The sequence below is a fragment of the Salvelinus namaycush genome, chromosome 11 (assembly GCF_016432855.1).
Source record: "Salvelinus namaycush isolate Seneca chromosome 11, SaNama_1.0, whole genome shotgun sequence".
Classification (NCBI taxonomy): Eukaryota; Metazoa; Chordata; class Actinopteri; order Salmoniformes; family Salmonidae; genus Salvelinus; species Salvelinus namaycush.
The window spans coordinates 10,286,840-10,304,445 of record NC_052317.1 but is presented as its reverse complement, the minus strand read 5'-3'; the positions used below and the strand labels follow the sequence as shown (position 1 = coordinate 10,304,445).

Below are 17,606 nucleotides of genomic sequence, written 5' to 3'. Positions count from 1 at the left end.
TTTGTCTGTCATAGTTGAAGTGTACCTATGATGAAAATTACAGGCCTCTCTCATCTTTTTAAGTGGGAGAACTTGCACAATTGGTGGCTGACTAAATACTTTTTTGCCCCACTATATATCAGGGATCATCAACTAGACTCATGTGTGAGATGATTTTTTGTTGAGCGGATGGTTAGGGTGCCGGAACATAATCATTTGTAGACTGCAAATTGACCGCTTGTAGCACAAACATATATAATATTTGAGTGAAACAAAATCACACCAGTTGGGGAACCCTGCTGTATATGAATACACTTTCAGTGATTGAGTGTTTAGAAATAGCTGATAAAAAAAAGATCCCCATCAATTTGTTCTTGCCCTAGTTACTACCCCTTCTACCCCAGATATTTTCCTCTTTCCTGTCAACTCTGATATTGAGATCCTTAGATTCAGATTCTAGTTGTTTGCTTGTTTACTCTAACATGATTTATTTATTCATTCATTTGTTCATTATTACCTCGTAAGGGGTCATGCGCAACTGATGTGAGATCAAAGCTACTAGGCTAATTTCTATCTTTGGCTCGTTGGCAGAAAGATGCACCATACAATAATACTGATAGAATACAATATTTACGTTTTAGTGCAATTTATGACGGCTGTCAAACGACTACGACATTTTTATATACACAGTAAATTCAGTTAGCATACAGTATATCGTAATAAATCCATCACCACCTCTCTCTCCTCCTGCAGACCCAGAACGTGATGTACGACCTGGTATCGGAGCTGCAGGAGCGCAGCGAGGAGCTGGACAAGCGCATCGGCATGCTGGAGGACAAGCTGGACTCGGTGACGGGCAGCCTACAGGCGCTGCCCTGCCTCATCTCCCAAGCCATAACCCAGCAGCAGCAGGAATTTCTGGACGGTTTCCTGCACCGCTTCCGGCCTGCCTCGCTGGGCTCAGAGCGCTCCGAACGCTCAGAGCGCTCCTGGACCTCCACCGCCCGCCGGCGCCGCTCGCCCTCCACGGCGCCGCACACCTCCTCTGACAGCGGCTAGCCCTTGAACCTGCCCTAAACCGCACCACCCCCGACAACAACTTCTCCTTTGGAGCCCCATAACGTTCCCCTAACCCCCCTAAACCCCCTCTGCCTTCACATCCAAAAACCAACACCGCTGTGACTGAACTCCCAGGGCAGGACTGAACTGGAAACTGCTCCAATGCGAATGAGTGAAAACTTCGACACATCCTCTAAACAACAACCTAAATGACTTAAACCGAGACAAGTAGAGATATGGTTTATGTTTTAGCCATTGTATGGCTGTTCAAGTTAGCTTTTTTTGTAAAAGCCCTTGTATAGTTAAACTGACTGAGTTCAGGTTTGCTGGGGTGAGAGCTGGCTATCACACCTGGGTGGGGGGTGGGGGGGGTGGGGGGGGGGGGGGGGGGGGGGGGCGCTGCCTGGAGGACAGAGGACACCTGCGTCTGCACGGAGGGAAACTTAAAAACGGTGGACATTTGCCTTCGTTTTCCCCGTAAGTCAAGGTGGCGGTTTAAGAGGGCCTCTGAAAGCTCTGACGTCAGTTCAGTATTGAAACGCACTTAAAGGGAGGGGGGGGGGGGGGGGGGGGGGGTGGGGGGGTCATACAAAAGGAGAGCAAGGGAAATGCACATGACATTACTACTGAGTAGGAACATTTACACGAATGCCAATTTCAACGTTTCAGTTCCCTTGTTCTTACCAAGGGAAAGTTGAGTGTGACTATCTTTTTTAGTTACATATTGACATGATTTTTCAGTGCCTGAATGTACAAATAGTAGAGGGTTATTTAATTACTAATTTCAGAGCAAGTTTTTTTATGATGTTAATTAACACTCTGAATACAAGCATTGCATTCCTTTTTCAGATACATTCCTCTTCAAAAACTCAAAGAAATTGTCTTAATGTAATGCATAACGTTGCCTCCATTACACAATATCTCTAAATGTTTTGAAAAGTTTTTTTCTTCTTTTTCTACTTATACTAACCACTAAAATCTGAATAGGTCAGAGAGAAAGAGAGTGAGAGAGAGAAAAACGAGTGAGAATGTGTCTGAGAGAGAGAGTTCACTTCAAGCTCGATGCTGTGCGCTCATGCTCACACAAAACTATGAAATGTAGTCTACCTTTTCCATCACTACAAATCAGAGCTTCCACAGGTCTTCAGATAATGGCATGGCTTGACGTCTGCTGGTAAATGGCGACAGGCACACTATACTGACCGAACTGAGAAACCAACCCCACCCCTTGCATGGTTCTGTGCAAAAATGACGATGGAGCAAAACCTTTTGGATGGCTTGAAAATTTACATTTAGATTTTATGCTACTTTTGTTTTTTTTTGTTTTTTTTTACAGAGATTTCTTTTTTATTAGGAAACTAGAATTTCTATAGTTGTAAATCTAGAGAGTTTAAGTAATGTGTTACTGTATAACAAATGCATTCCCTGTTTTAAAATGAAGAAAAAAAAAATATATATATATACAGTACCAGTCAAAAGTTTGGACACACCTACTCATTCCAGGGTTTGTCTTGATTTTTACTATTTTCTACATTGTAGAATAATAGTGATGACATCAAAACTATGAAATAACAAATATGGAATCATGTAGTAACCAAAAAAGTATTAAACAAATCAAATATATTTTATATTTCAGATTCTTCAAAGTAGCCACCCTTTGCCTTGATGACAGCTTTGCACACTCTTGGCATTCTCTCAACCAGCTTCGTGAGGTAGTCACCTGGAATGAATTTCAATTAACAGATGTGCCTTGTTAAATGTTAATTTGTGGAATTTATTTCCTTCTTAGTGCTTTTGAGCCAATCAGTTGTGTTGTGACAAGGTAGGGGTGGTATACAGAAGATAGCCCTGTTTGGGAAAAGACCAAGTCCATATTTTGGCAAGAACAGCTCAAATAAACAAAGAGAAACGACAGTCCGTCATTAGTTTAGGGTCAGTCAGTCCGGAAAATTTCAAGAACTTTAAAAGTGCATTCGCAAAAACCATCAAGCGCCATGATGACTGGCTCTCATGAGGACCGCCACGGGAAAGGAAGACCCAACTCTGCTGCAGAGGATAAGTTCATTAGAGTTATCTGCACCTCAGATTGCAGCCCAAATAAGTGCTTCACAGAGTTCAAGTAACAGACACATTTCAACATCAACTGTTCAGAGGAGACTGTGTGAATCAAGCTTTTATGGTCATTTATTTATTTATTTTTACCTTTATTTAACTAGGCAAGTCAGTTAAGAACAAATTCTTATTCACAATGACGGCTTACCCCGGCCAAACCCGGACGACACTGGGCCAATTGTGCGCCGCCCTATGGGACTCCCAATCATGGCTGGATATGATGCAGCCTGGTTTCGAACGAGGGACTGCAGTGACGCCTCTTGCACTGAGATGCAGTGCCTTAGACCGCTGCGCCACTCGGGAGCCCCAATATTACTGCAAGGAAACCACTACAAAAGGACACCAATAGTAAGAAGAGACTTGCTTGGGCCAAGGAACACGAGCAATGGACATTAGACCAGTGAAAATCTGTCCTTTGGTCTGATGAGTCGAAATTTGAGATTTTTGGTTCCAACCGCCGTGTCTTTGTGAGACGCAGAGTAGGTGAATGGATGATCTCTGCATGTGTGATGGTGTGGGAGTGCTTTGCTGGTGACACTGTCAGTGATGTATCTAGAATTCAAGGCACACTTTACCAGCATGGCTACCACAGCATTCAGCAGCGATACGCCATCCCATCTGGTTTGCGCTTAGTGGAACTATCATTTGTTTTCAACAGGACAATGATCCAAAACACACCTCCAGGCTGTGTAAGGGCTATTTCACGAGGAAGGAGAGTGACGGAGTGCTGCATCAGATGACCTGGCCTTCACCCGACCTCAACCCAATTGAGATGGTTTGGGATGAGTTGGACCGCAGAGTGAAGGAAAAGCAGCCAACAAGTGCTCAGCATATGTGGGAACTCTTTCAAGACTGTTGGATAAGCATTCCTCATGAAGCTGGTTGAGAGAATGCCAAGAGTGTGCAAAGCTGTCATCAAGGCAAAGGGTGGATACTTTGAACAATCTAAAACACGTTTTGATTTGTTTAACACTTTTTTGGTTGCTACATGATTCCATATGTGTTATTTCATAGTTTTGATGTCTTCTATTATTCTACAATGTAGAAAATAGTAAGAATCAAGAAAAACCCTGGAATCAGTAGGTGTTCAAACTTTCGACTAGTACTGTACATATAAAAAAGTACTAAATAAATACTTGGATGGTTATAGACAGTAAATTGGTTCACAGTACCAAGGTGTCCAAGATACTCATTACCTTGACCTCCTTCAAAAAGGTGATGGATCTCCCATTAAAAAAAATATATTTTTACGTTATCACTCAAGAGAACACTGTATTACGATATGACTTTAGTAAGGAGAACAAACCATGTCAGCAAGTCAGTTAGACGTTGTAGTCTGACTTCCTCCGACCAGTCGACCAAGTTTGTACCTGTAAGCGTCCGCTGGCTGTCCAGAGAGAGAGCTCTTGGTTTAATAACATGTTCAGGTTGATGTGAATTGGACTTAATCAAGCGTGAATCTTGTTATTTGTATTTTTTTTTACTTGATTTAATCAAGCATGACTCTTCCCTGCCCCCCCCAACACTCTAACCATCCTCTCCAACTGAGGGATATCACTCCATTACGTACGGTCTCTCTTTAAATCAGTGTTGCACCTTCAAGATGATTGGAGGGCTACTCCATTGTGCTCTCACCTGTTCCAAGCATACCGGGGTTACCCTCCTTGTATGTTTGAGATTTAACTCCTTCATCTGTCATCACCAAAAATAAAAGCTCCACAATGAATTATATTTTTCATTATGTTTTTGCTTCAACAACCGTTTTGATGGTGTGAAAATTCGGTCAATAGATGGGGGAACCCCCATGTCCCTCTCCAGATTGCATTTAGTACGTGATACTTAGTTGAGCACCAAATCAAATCAAATCAAATTTTATTTGTCACATACACATGGTTAGCAGATGTTAATGCGAGAGTAGCGAAATGCTTGTGCTTCTAGTTCCGACAATGCAGTAATAACCAACGAGTAATCTAACCTAACAATTTCACAACTACTACCTTATACACACGAGTGTAAAGGGATAAAGAATATGTACATAAAGATATATGAATGAGTGATGGTACAGAACGGCATAGGCAAGATGCAGTAGATGGTATCGAGTACAGTATATACATATGAGATGAGTAATGTAGGGTATGTAAACATAAAAGTGGCATAGTTTAAAGTGGCTAGTGATACATGTATTACATAAAGATGGCAAGATGCAGTAGATGATATAGAGTACAGTATATACATATACATTATATTAAGTGGCATTGTTTAAAGTGGCTAGTGATAATTTTTTTTATCAATTTCCATTATTAAAGTGAGCTGGAGTTGAGTCAGTATGTTGGCAGCAGCCACTCAATGTTAGTGGTGGCTGTTTAACAGTCTGATGGCCTTGAGATAGAAGCTGTTTTTCAGTCTCTCGGTCCCTGCTTTGATGCACCTGTACTGACCTCGCCTTCTGGATGATAGCGGGGTGAACAGGCAGTGGCTCGGGTGGTTGTTGTCCTTGATGATTTTTATGGCCTTCCTGTGACATCGGGTGGTGTAGGTGTCCTGGAGGGCAAGTAGTTTGCCCCCAGTGATGCGTTGTGCAGACCGCACTACCCTCTGGAGAGTCTTCCGGTTGTGGGCTGAGCAGTTGCCGTACCAGTAAACAGACATCACAGGTGCTTGAATGTCCTCCCCAGAAAGTAGAGGTACTGCAGCTTGCAGAGAGGAAGAGTAGAGCTATACCTAATTTACTGGCAGATTTCTGTTTTGCCCCATGGGGTTTGGAAGCAGCAAGAGTGGGTTTCCCGTGAATATGACCTCATTGTGGAAGTCACGGAGCAAATGGGACAAATGTAATAACGAAGGGGCAGATGCAGCGGGGCGCAATGTTCAGAACATTACAGAAATATAAATAATAAAGTAATGTATAGAGAGGGTATTGCTCTCTGTATTTCACATTATACTAGAGAACTCAGTTCGAGACATTATATTTCCTTATGACACGCCCCAGGGTATTTCTACACGCTAACTGCCGAAATATCATTACAATAGCTGTTACAGCAAAATAGAGTCCTCGTTTTCTGAAAGTCCTCGCTAAAAATGCAAGAAATTTGCAAAGAGAAAGAGGGAAATTCATATTAATATGCTGATAATATCTGGTTCGGCTAATAATCTGAATATAATAAAGAATTCGTAGGTCTATCAAAGATAACAGGCTGGCATCTGACTATGTTTAAACTGGGTTAAACAGGATGAAAACTCGAAAAGTAAAGTATACCATTATTATGTGTACACTGCCACATAATGCATTTGTAGTAGCGGAATGAACCAGCTTTAATGGATGGCAATCGGGGATAGTATGTGCTCTGTATACAGTTTGTTGTTCTTTCATTTGCAGGTAACAGTTGTACCACAAAGAGGAGAACGTCTGGTCATTAAAGACTATCTTCAGCTATGATTTCGCTCTCCAATCTTTGACAAACATTGGGATAAATACTATTTTGAAATAATTCTTTTTTGACAGTGTAAATAGTACTGTAAATATTTCTAAGTTAAACAAGTGTGTGGTACTGATCACCCTCACTACCTCTACAACCACACCTACAGTACATACTGCACCTCAGATTCCCTTTTGATAGAATAAGGTATCATCATAACACATTTCATGTGGTATTTGTAACTGAATGTGTGTTTGGCATCAGTTCTGTAAATCCATATTTGACAGTTTCCCCCAACCTCTCATGAGCACATTTGTTTTTGAGTGGAGCCCCCAGGAGCAGAGAAACTGGAACATGCTGTGCCAAGTGCCGACGGAGAGCCAGAATGGTGCTGTGTCAGCCACAGAAAACGTGTGCTACTCCTGTAAATAAATCCTGTGGAGGGGAATGTCCTAAAACATTACCGGAGTCTGTATTGAAACATAAACACAGTCCTCCAGGGGACATCTGGCTGCTTAGGCCCCATTCTAAGGTGAACTATGAGCTGTCGTCACAAATGGACAGGCTACGGGGGCACGCCCACTAATGTACAGGCCCGTCTTAAAGAGGCTATTTATGTTTACATATATAAAACGATCCCCTGACGCTAATTATATACAGAGTGGCCAATCATGGGAGAGATCATGACACACCTTTTTTCCCAATAAGTGTGGCCACTCACCCCTCGGTATTACACAACACTCACAGAGGCCTTGAAGTGTAAAAAGGTCCCTTTGGGTCGCCAGCGCTGGCATAGGAAGTCATTTATGGAATTATGTGCCCACTGCCTCTCCCTGTCTGCCCTGGAGGCTACTACCAGCTGCAATATGCTTATACTCCTCCAATCACTTTCCACTAACGTGGTTGGGCATACACTTGGGGGCATCAAAGAGGATAGGAATGTATCTATATTTTCTGTCTTTTTTCGATGGACAGTGGTGAATAGGAGGAGGAGGAGGAGAAGTATACGGGCTTCCTGTGGAGATGTTTCTTTGAGCGAGCGTCTCCCATTTCTGTATCCATCATCCTGCTCACTCGGAGGTCTGAGGGAAACAGGATGAAACGTTACAAATGAGCTTGTCTGTGGCAGGATGCCGTGGCTCCTCTGCTTCATTTAGCTGTGACGAGGGAGAGAGAGGCCCATTCCGGTGCCCTGAGCCATGCGTCAGGACCGGAGCCATGAAGCAGTGTGTGCATGTTTGTTGGACATGTCCTCCATCTGGCACAATCGCTCCAACCAAGGCCAGTGATTCAGATCCATGATCATATCTCACAATTTTAAAATGTTGCATATTGTTTTTTTTAGAACGTGTCCATGTACAGTAATATCGAACACTTGCATCACTCGGAGGCCATCTAAATTGGTGTTTTGTCATCCCTTACAACAACCTCTACTCAGTGATCAGAGTCAGAGATACCAATACCGTTTAATAAACAGGGAAAGTCACTTAGAGCAAAAACATAATATCAGTTACAGAGAAACGTAATGTAAAGAACAGCTCTGATCCTCTGTCATGTGGAATAGAGTTCCCAACTGTTCATTCTCTATCTACGTTACATTTCTATCTGCAATGCTCTCAACGTTGTTCTCAACTGAACAAGTGACCATCACGTTGCTCAAAAACACAACATCAACAGCAGCTGACTAGAAGCATAATGTACATAACAGACAAGATCCACTGCCACCTGGAAAAGAGATTCATATCTATTCTATGCATTCCATGTCTATGTGTTCCAAACTGAACATGCCCCTGTGGTGTCAGCACAGAGGACAGCAGAGGACAGGACCAGATGAGGTGGCTTGAGGCCGGGTAAGACCGTGGGGGGGGGGGGATACAGTGCTCACTCAGGGGGTAGGAGGTTCTATGTGAGGGGGTTGGGGCTATTCACTTCAGATGTCCTTGACTTGAGGTTTCTCCCCATATAAATGTGCACATGGAACAAACGTCACGTTGCTTTGCTTAACGAGTACCACTTCCCCGCAATATGCGGCTCATACCTGGCTCAAACTCGGGACCTCTGCTTTGCTAACACACGCGGCCACGCTCCTCGACAACATTCCAACGGTTTGAGCCACCCAGAAGGTATTGGATGGCTCCACCCGTGACATTTCAAGCTAGCTGTGGAGTGAGCTTAGGGTACGTTCTTAATATTGTACAATACTGTTGACCATGGAGGAAAAGCTAGCTGGATGATAAAACAATGTCATTGCGCAACGCACTCTCATGTCCTCATGATAATGTCAGTTGGAGTGTCAGTGAGGTGCAACGGAATGGAGTTGATCTATGTGCATTGTTGAGAGAAGACGATAATATCTTGATATCATTACTTAAAATAAAAAAAATCTCATTCCATACAGAAATGGTGTGGAATGTAACATCAACCTCTGTGAGTGGTGCAGGATGGAATCGGATTGATTGACTGATGGATGGCTCAATACAGGTGGCGCTGGCCATTGTTTTGACTAATGTTACAGTCGCGGCAGATTCTGAAGAACACAGACACATGCATGAGGCCCAAATGTCATGCCTTACTTTCTATTTCAGTCTAGGCATTCCAGGGGAAGCAAGATCTAGTTAGCTCAGCATCAGCAGTTCCTAAATCATTCCAACCCTGGAGGGAAACTCCTCACTACAGGTGAGGTGTTACTAGCTGCTGGTTTGGATCGAGGCACGGAGGGATTCAGGCTCGGCACTGAACCTGACAAATCTGAAAGTGAGTAAAGACAGACCTGTAGTCCAGCCGTGCTCAAATCAGACGGAGAAAGTCCAAAGCCTTTTTATACAGTACATGACTGAGGAAACAGAGGCAGGAGAGGCAGGTACATGGCTGCTGGTGTTGTGCTCTCAGAACTGGAGTATGGTGCCCTCTAGTGCCAGACTTGGCTCTGTTTAGATTATGATAATAGAATAGAATTATAGATAATGGGATAAGCTATTTTGTAGATCTTAGATAGTGGTTGTAATGTGATTAATACCATTTGATTGATATCAAACTGAGGGGATGCCCCCGATAAATGTTTAACATGTATTTTGTATTACCAGAGATAACCTTTTCAGAATAAACGTAATTCTTTCATAGGGAAATGTGAAGTCTGTTCTCTTCTTAAACACATTCAAAACATCTGTTGACGTAAAATACACTGAGCGTCAGAGAAGTTTATAGCTGTTCTCCCACAGAAATGAGTCTAGCGGTGCCAGCCAATCAGCAGCATTAACAGAAGGCTGTTCAGGTTTAATGTTTAAGCTCTGCTTCCCTCTCAGCTCAACAGCCTGCAATAACAAAACTGAGTCACCTGAGAAGGTTTGGCTGGGCCTGCTGTAGAGGCATCCATTTTGAGAAGGGTTTTTGCCTCACAGCACTCAAATGTCTGCTAAACTCACAACTGACCAGTGTGGAGCTTGCACTTAGCCACAACAAGGTAAGCTGCCTACATTTTAAAGGACATTTTTAACTTCCACATTATGTTATATAAATCAGATTTTCACTGTAAATAAAATCCTCAAGTGATTTATTTAAGACTTTATTTGAAGGTTTTATGTTGACAGATATAAGTTGATCATTTGTGTAGACGTTAAGCCTAAGTGTACATTTATTGTGAAGGAGCCAAAGGTCAGTTTTAAGTCTCTTCTGTCTTGTGTGTTGAGTAGCCGACTGTAAAAATGCAGGGTTCGGACCATAAAGCAATTTGGTTTTCTCCTTTTTTGAGTTGTGAGCGACTTTGACTGCACAATGTGATAAATGAGTTTTCCTCTAGCCCTGTGAGAGGCTATTGTATGCTGCTTTCCTAACGCTGTAAAGAAAAAAAGTGTTTCACAAACATTCCACCATGGTCATTTTCTTTCTTAAGATCAAAGATTCTTATGGAGCACTATTTACAGCTGACATATAACTTATCTGTGCTACATCATAAAGGGGATTGAGTAGAAAATGATGTCATATAGGATTAATTGGTCGAAAAGTTTGTCAATATCAGCCATTATTACAAGCAAAAAAATACACAACACACGTATTCAAAAGTGCTAAATCCTTATTACGATAGGCCTAACCCTGTTGTGTTTTTGCTCCTCTTTGATTCACACAGTTCCTCTACGACAAGAAATGGTATCTTTCTTCCATCCTCAATGATTAACTAAACCCAGAGCCCCCTTACTGTATATCAGCCCATAGTATGAAAAGCTGGAATAAGATATTCAAGAGAGGAGACCCGGAGAGTGTGGATGGGAACTCCTCTTTGAAGAAAAACTCCTTGAACAATGCCCCGCTGGAGCTAACACCTCAGAGGGCCTTAGATGACGACCTTTCAGATGACGCAAACTCCACTGCCCACTCATCCAGCACACCCCCATCTGTACAAGGAGTGGGGGGTGGTGGGGACGAGGGGACCCTTAAGAACAGGTTGAGAACTCTCCTCCCCCAATCATGGGGCAGTATTCTCCAGAAATGGAGCAATGGGGATGCTGACTCTGACCTGGGCTCCACAGGGGTCAAGATTGTGCCCAATGGGACCAGGGTGAGTCCACCTGTCAGTCCCATACTGGAGAGGAGGTACTGGGACACTCAGGACTCACTGGGGACCTCCAGCAAGAGTTCCCATAGGCCCTTGTTGAGGGACGTTCCTATAGACAATGACCTACTCCATTATCTTCCAGAGGAATCAGAGCTGACCAGTATCCATCCAGCTGAGTACTATGCTGAGAAGGTGGAGGTCTACAAGCTGAAATACTCCTATATGAAATCATGGCCTGGGTTACTGAGACTCCTGGCTGGGTTTGAGCTTCTCTTTGGGGGTATGGTCCTTGCCTGTGTCTGTGCCTACATCCATAAGGACAGTGAGTGGTCGAACGCGTATGGACTGTACAATGGTGCGTATAACAATGGATATGGCACATCGGGGAAGTCCTATAATGGACCTATGACTCTATTTGTGATAGCGGTGGTTGGGGTGGTGTGGATTGTAACCATCCTCCTACTGGTAATAGGGCTGACTATGTACTACCGCACCATCCTCCTGGACTCACCCTGGTGGCCTCTCACTGAAGGCGTCATCAACGTCGCCCTGTTCCTCCTCTACATGGCTGCTGGTATCGTGTACCTGAATGATCTCAACCGTGGGGGTTTGTGTTACATGACTATAGGTATTAACCCCATAATGTCCAGCCTGTGTCGGGTGGACGGGGGCCAGATGGCTGGCACGGCTTTCATCTTCATCAACATGCTGATGTACCTCATCAGCTTCCTGGTGTGTCTGAAGATGTGGAGGCACGAGGCCACCCGCAGGGAGATGGAGTTCTTTGAGAACCAGGTGGGTGGTTGGATTTTTTTTAAATCACAGTGCTCACTGATCCTTTATCATCTTTTTTTTTATTTTTTGGGGTTGTCATTTAGCAGACACACATCTCACCATTCAAGTGAGGTACATTTAGTGTATTAATCTAGTGTCTAGTGTATTAATCTAATTTGACACTCTCTACATTGCCCTTTCCTCTGACTGAGGTATGACACTTATTACAGCAGGAACCTGACTCATGGTATTTCGCTTGCCCATTGGCATCTGGAAGTTGTTGTGGGAAGGGTGTCAGATCAATCAGCACTTAGAGGTCACGGAAAGTACCGTTACGAACTGGGAATGAGCCCACAATGCCTTGGGTCTCAAAACAACAGCAGTGAATCTACTCATGTGGATACGTATGGGGACACCATTGTTTCATAAAGCAGTGCAGCTGGCTGTTACAGCCCAAGTTTATTACTGTTTTTAAATAGTCCAGCTTATCAGTTCTCGCAGCAACCAACTATAGGTAAAAAAAACAACAGAGATCATGTATTAATAAGATAAGCACGGGCGGAATGTGAGGAGCGAAAACAGCAATTGCATCATTCAGCTGAGCTAATGTAACCAAATAAGCTTAGTTTGCCAACTGAAGACAACATATAGGAACAATATGATTCTCGACCATACGTGTTGCATCTCAGGAGGGAGACTGTTAAAATGATTTATTTAGATAAAGCTGAACAATGTCATACAGTTACATACATAACTTCACACAGTTGCAGTTACTGTAGAGCAGGGATGGGTGTGGGGGCCACAAAAAAATCTGAACTCATCATGAGGGGCCGAAGTGGCTCGAGGGTCTGAGTACCCACATGTGCAGTTTACAGCTAGTTTCCTGTAATTCTACTCATTTTGCCATGGGGTGGAGATTATAGGAGGCTGCTGAGGGGAGGACGACTCATAATAATGGCTGGAACGGAGCAAATGGAATGGCATCAAACACATGGAAACCATATGTTTGATGTATTATGTACCATTCCACTAATTCCGCTCCAGTCATTACCACGAGCCCGTCCTCCCCTATTAAGGTGCCACCAACCTCCTGTGGTGGAGATTATTTTCTCTCACAGTTTTTAATATGATATAATCTGAGTGAGAGTGACTATAACAAAATAAATGGGGGCCCCCGGTCGGTAATTCGACCATGATTACAATAAGTTTAGATAGCTGGCTAGACTAATTTACCAATCTAAAAAATGTTAGCTGACATGGCTAATTGAGTGACTGTCAGTCAGTGACTGACATAACAAGAGAAAGACTACTGATGCGCAACAACATTTCGGCAATGTAACTTTTTGTATTGTACTATTCTAACTCTCAACTGTAACCCCGACTGAATATTTTTTTTTTAATCCTCGGGCCTACAAAAGGGGTCAGCGGGCTGCCAGTTGCCCATCCCTACTGTAGAGGGATCGCGTAAGAAGGAAACATGTTGCTTTCACTCTTTCAGCACAGTGTACATGTGTCATTGGATGCTCTGGTAGCTAATATACTTTGAGTTGCTGCATGATACCTTATGCTTCCACTTTGGCTTCAGGAGCATCTGAGGCCCATCCCTGTGGCTCAGACCAAATCTCCCAATCCGCAGACCAAGAGGATTGTGTTTGAGGATGAGATGGACAGCTCAGTGAGGGCAACCAAACTCCTCCACATCACAGACTTTCAGCAAGAGGAGCCAGGCAGCCGGAACAGAGCCATCCCCACAGGGTACGCCCAGAAGCCCAGAGTCATCGCAGATTATGTCATGTGAGTGAGAGGACCTATGCCTAATATCCTGAGACAGATTTTGAGCAAGGATGTCAGGCTCTCACTTAAGCTGAGGTGCATACGGAGAGACAGACTCAAATGTTATTAGTGACTTTTAAAATGACAGAGCGCTGGTATTTTGTGTAAATGAAATAAGCTGGGTGTAGTAATGGTATGGCAGGTAATAATACATTAGCATGATCTAACATAGTCTTGTGTCTTGTCTTATTCCTTAAGGAAGTATCCAGAAATCTCCTCTTTGGAGGATAGGGAGAAATACAAAGCTGTCTTCAACGACCAGTATCAGGAGTACAAGGACCTTCACAAAGACATCAGTGACACCCTCGTGAAGTTCAGAGAGCTGGATGCCATGATGGGTAAACTCCTCAAAGATGGCAACAGTCATGAGGTGAGTGATTTCATCGACCACTTTAAATCTGGGCCTGAGGCTTGATGGTGTTTTTTCAATCTCACTATGATAAGATACACCACGATAACTTTCCTCTGTCTGGAAGTGTAACTGCACTTCTCAATATAAGTAGCATTTTTGTTATCTCATCGTCACGGCCACCGATCAATAAGAGGTATGTTACATTCCATGTTCTGAGCAAAGGCTTCCACTAAAAATAGCATGTGACGTCTGGATGATACTATTTTTAAACATAAATATCTGTCATCCTTTTAACCAATTGAATTGTGGGTGTTTGTTCTGTCTGTAGGAGCAGAAGAGAATCCAGCGGATTTTGAAGAAGTACGAGCAAAAAAAGAGCGTAAGTGATGGGCAGAGGTCCCTAACATTCCTCTCACGTTTCCTCGCTCACGCTGAAACAATTCCAAAAATCATTCAGCAATCATTTTCACATTTAACTGAGATTTATTAGAATTGTTACTGTTGTGTAAACACCCAGGTAGTATTATCTTTTTCAATAAAACTGCCCATTCATGCGAATAATATTGCTGCCACTTTGAAATGGGGACTCTGGAAATTGTAATTTACCACATCTACATTACAAACAAAATCTGGGGCTATGAGGGAGAGGTGGAGTGATAGAGCTGCAGTCAAAACGATGTGTGTTTCTGTGTGACTTCACAGGACCCTGCTTTCCTGGAGAAGAAGGAACGATGTGACTATCTGAAAGCTAAATTAAGCCACATCAAGAACAGGATCCGCAATTTCGACCAAGACACCATGGCAAAGGGTCGGATGTGAAGAAATAGCGCGTACACAGAGGGAACAAAGGGGACATTATTATTCTGTTCCTGTCACGTCTTCTCTGTGAGACTGTTATTTCAGCACTAATTGTGTTTTTGGTGTGTTACTTAAGTCGGTTTCAGTAAATGGCTGTACAAATCAGTAAACTGTGTGTTGTTACATTATAGCCTGCAACATTTTTTGTGCTTACTGTAAAGATGACTTTCCCACGAATATTGTGTGTGAGTTTCAGTCATGAAGTGAATGAACTCATAAACTCATAAACGGAGTGCAGTTGTGTACATACCTTTGGACTTTTGTGAACAATGCTAACAGGGTCAATTCCCATTGCATCGACAAACATTGCATTTACGCTTGTAGGCCTACAGGGCAATACACTATCAAATCCTTGGAGAGTTTGTCATATGTAATTTAAAATATGAAATGCTAAAAGGGCAGTTGAGTACCAGCAATCAATTTGAAGCTGTAAAACAATAGGCTAATGACATGCGCCAGCTAGCACATTTGGTTCCTTGGAAGTTGTGGGAATGTATGTTTTTGGTTCCACATTGGTTGTGGAGATGAAGTCATACGTTTCCTGAACGGTAAAACTGTACGTTTAAAAAACAAAATCTCTGAGAACAGAAGTGACAATTTCGCCTGTTCTGGGAACGTTTAGTTTTAGGTTGCAGGGAGGTTATGAGAACGTTTTACCCTTGTTCCTTGAATGTTTTCCTAGGAGTTTTATTAATGCTCTGATAATGGAAATTATTGGTTAACTGGAGGGTTTTAATTAACTTCTTTAAAACTTTCACTGAATGTTTCAATAAGACTTTTAATAACACTACTAGCTTATTTTGGGTTAACTTTTTTGAACTCCAAGCACAAATAAGACACATGGAAATGTATTTCCTTAGGCATTAATCGTGCAAACAGATTTTTTTTTAACTTGTGACACAGCATCAGTGAGATCCAAACCTATAATCTTTTGTTCTTGATCCTTGGAATAAGTCCACTAAGTCACCAGGTCGGAGATAGCGTGCCATGTTTTTTTTACGCATAAAAGGCTGTTCCTTTAAGTCTATTCAAATAGACCCTATTTCAAAGGAAACAAGCACTCATTAAGATCAGGTGTGGCCAATTAGTGGGGACGGCCAACACACCTGAACACACTTAACAAGATAGAGGATAGAGAGTTTTGTTGCTGATGAGAACGGAATATATATGTTTTTAAATAACATTATTAGAACATCCTCTGAACGTTACTAAAGTTTTATTGTGTTTTTTTTATGGAACGTTTTCTTAACGTTCTCTGAACAATTTGAGAACATAACTTTAAATAGAACCACGTGGAAACCTGTAGAAAATGTTATGCGGAAGTACTAAAATTCCCACAGAAATGTTTTTCTTAATATTCTCTGAACTATTTGAGAATATTCCCAATGTCAAACCAGTTGGAGAACGTTCCTAGAACATTACCAACATTTAATGTTTGACATTTTAGGAAAGGTTATGTTAAAGAAATAAGTAATATGTTCATTTGTATCTCAGTTGGTAGAGCATAGCACTTCTAATGCCAGGTTAGTGGGTTCGATTCCCAGGATTACCCATATGTAAAATGAATGCACGCATGAGTGTAAGTCGCTTAGGATAAATGCATCTGCTAAATGGCTTATATTATTAATAAAATATCAAGAAAATAAAGTTTGTTTATCAATTTCCTTAAATGAGCTGAGAATGTTCCAAAGCCAAGCAACTATCCTGCACCATTCCCAGAAAGTTGTGGGAAGGTTGTATGCAAAATGGGGTGGCAGGGTAGCCTAGTGGTTAGAGCGTTGGACTAGTAACCGAAAGGTTGCAAATTCAAATCCCCGAGCTGACATGGTACAAATTTGTCTTTCTGAACAGGCAGTTAACCCACTGTTCCTAGGCTATCATTGAAAATAAGAATTTGTTCTTAAAACTGACTTGCCTAGTTAAATAAAGGTAAACATTTAAAAATAATAACTATAGGACAACCACGCTCTCACCAAGCTCTAAGAAACATCTGGTTCTCAGAACGTTATGTGCTAGCTGCAGCAATAAGAATTGATGTATAAACATTTATTTTAGCAATTTTCTTTGTTTTGTGTTGAATAAAAATGTATTAATGTCAAGAGTTATGCAGCTAGCCTATACAGCAGGTGCAAATTACAAAATCTTCCAGAAGTGTCATATATCTTCCACCTTTCCGTATATCTCCACATTTTGAAGGAGAGAGAGATCGTTTTGGAGCAGCCACAAGAGAAGGTAGGGTGCACATTCTTGTAGTTACGACTTGTAACGCCGTTATGTGATGACTCCAAAGTCAACATTACGGCTTGGCTAACGGAAAACGGCACCATATAATTTTTCAACTAACCTGGTATTGGCGATACTTTGTTCATTCTCGATTTGGTGAAAACAGTGTATCTTATAAATGTCCGTGTCCAGTTGCAGATGATCTACAAAAAACTGAGAGAATTCCTAAATATATTAAATCCATGTTTTGTACCGCGTGAGGAGGTTCCTCACCATCTTAGCTGCTGCACGTGACAGAGCTAGCATTTCCGAGCATCTGTGGTGAGGTTCGTGTTTACATGGCTAATGTTTTTGATAGTTTGAGGAGATGTACATGCATGAGAAATGGATGATAGCTTCGGAAAGTATATTCGAAGTGAGAATAACTGTAATGTTAAACTTAAAATACATT

General features: G+C 42.2%; 2 protein-coding genes across 2 annotated transcripts in view; both read left to right on the top strand.

Moving 5' to 3' along the window:
- Nucleotides 1-1,038, top strand: part of LOC120055503 (small conductance calcium-activated potassium channel protein 2-like) — a 38,623-nt gene extending 37,585 nt beyond the window's left edge. Inside the window, exon 8 of the mRNA XM_039003367.1 lies at nucleotides 733-1,038. Coding sequence (XP_038859295.1) covers nucleotides 733-1,038 — 306 coding nt within the window. The remainder of the gene's footprint in view (nucleotides 1-732) is intronic.
- Nucleotides 1,039-9,885: 8,847 nt separating this feature from the next.
- LOC120055793 (MARVEL domain-containing protein 2-like) lies at nucleotides 9,886-16,596 on the top strand. Its single transcript, XM_039003760.1, has 6 exons — nucleotides 9,886-10,026; nucleotides 10,690-11,910; nucleotides 13,475-13,683; nucleotides 13,921-14,092; nucleotides 14,403-14,453; nucleotides 14,777-16,596. Exons 2-6 carry the CDS (start codon nucleotides 10,777-10,779, stop codon nucleotides 14,891-14,893), a joined length of 1,683 nt encoding a protein of 560 aa, XP_038859688.1. The 5' UTR covers nucleotides 9,886-10,026; nucleotides 10,690-10,776; the 3' UTR covers nucleotides 14,894-16,596.
- Nucleotides 16,597-17,606: the final 1,010 nt, after the last annotated feature.

What these genes read in the sequence shown, in the direction of transcription:
- LOC120055793 (XM_039003760.1), top strand. Translation starts at nt 10,777, where the DNA reads ATGAAAAGCTGGAATAAGATATTCAAGAGAGGAGACCCGGAGAGTGTG. An exon ending in TGGAGTTCTTTGAGAACCAG is followed by an intron (nt 11,911 to 13,474) that starts GTGGGTGGTTGG and finishes CTTTGGCTTCAG; the next exon opens with GAGCATCTGAGGCCCATCCC. An exon ending in GTCATCGCAGATTATGTCAT is followed by an intron (nt 13,684 to 13,920) that starts GTGAGTGAGAGG and finishes TTATTCCTTAAG; the next exon opens with GAAGTATCCAGAAATCTCCT.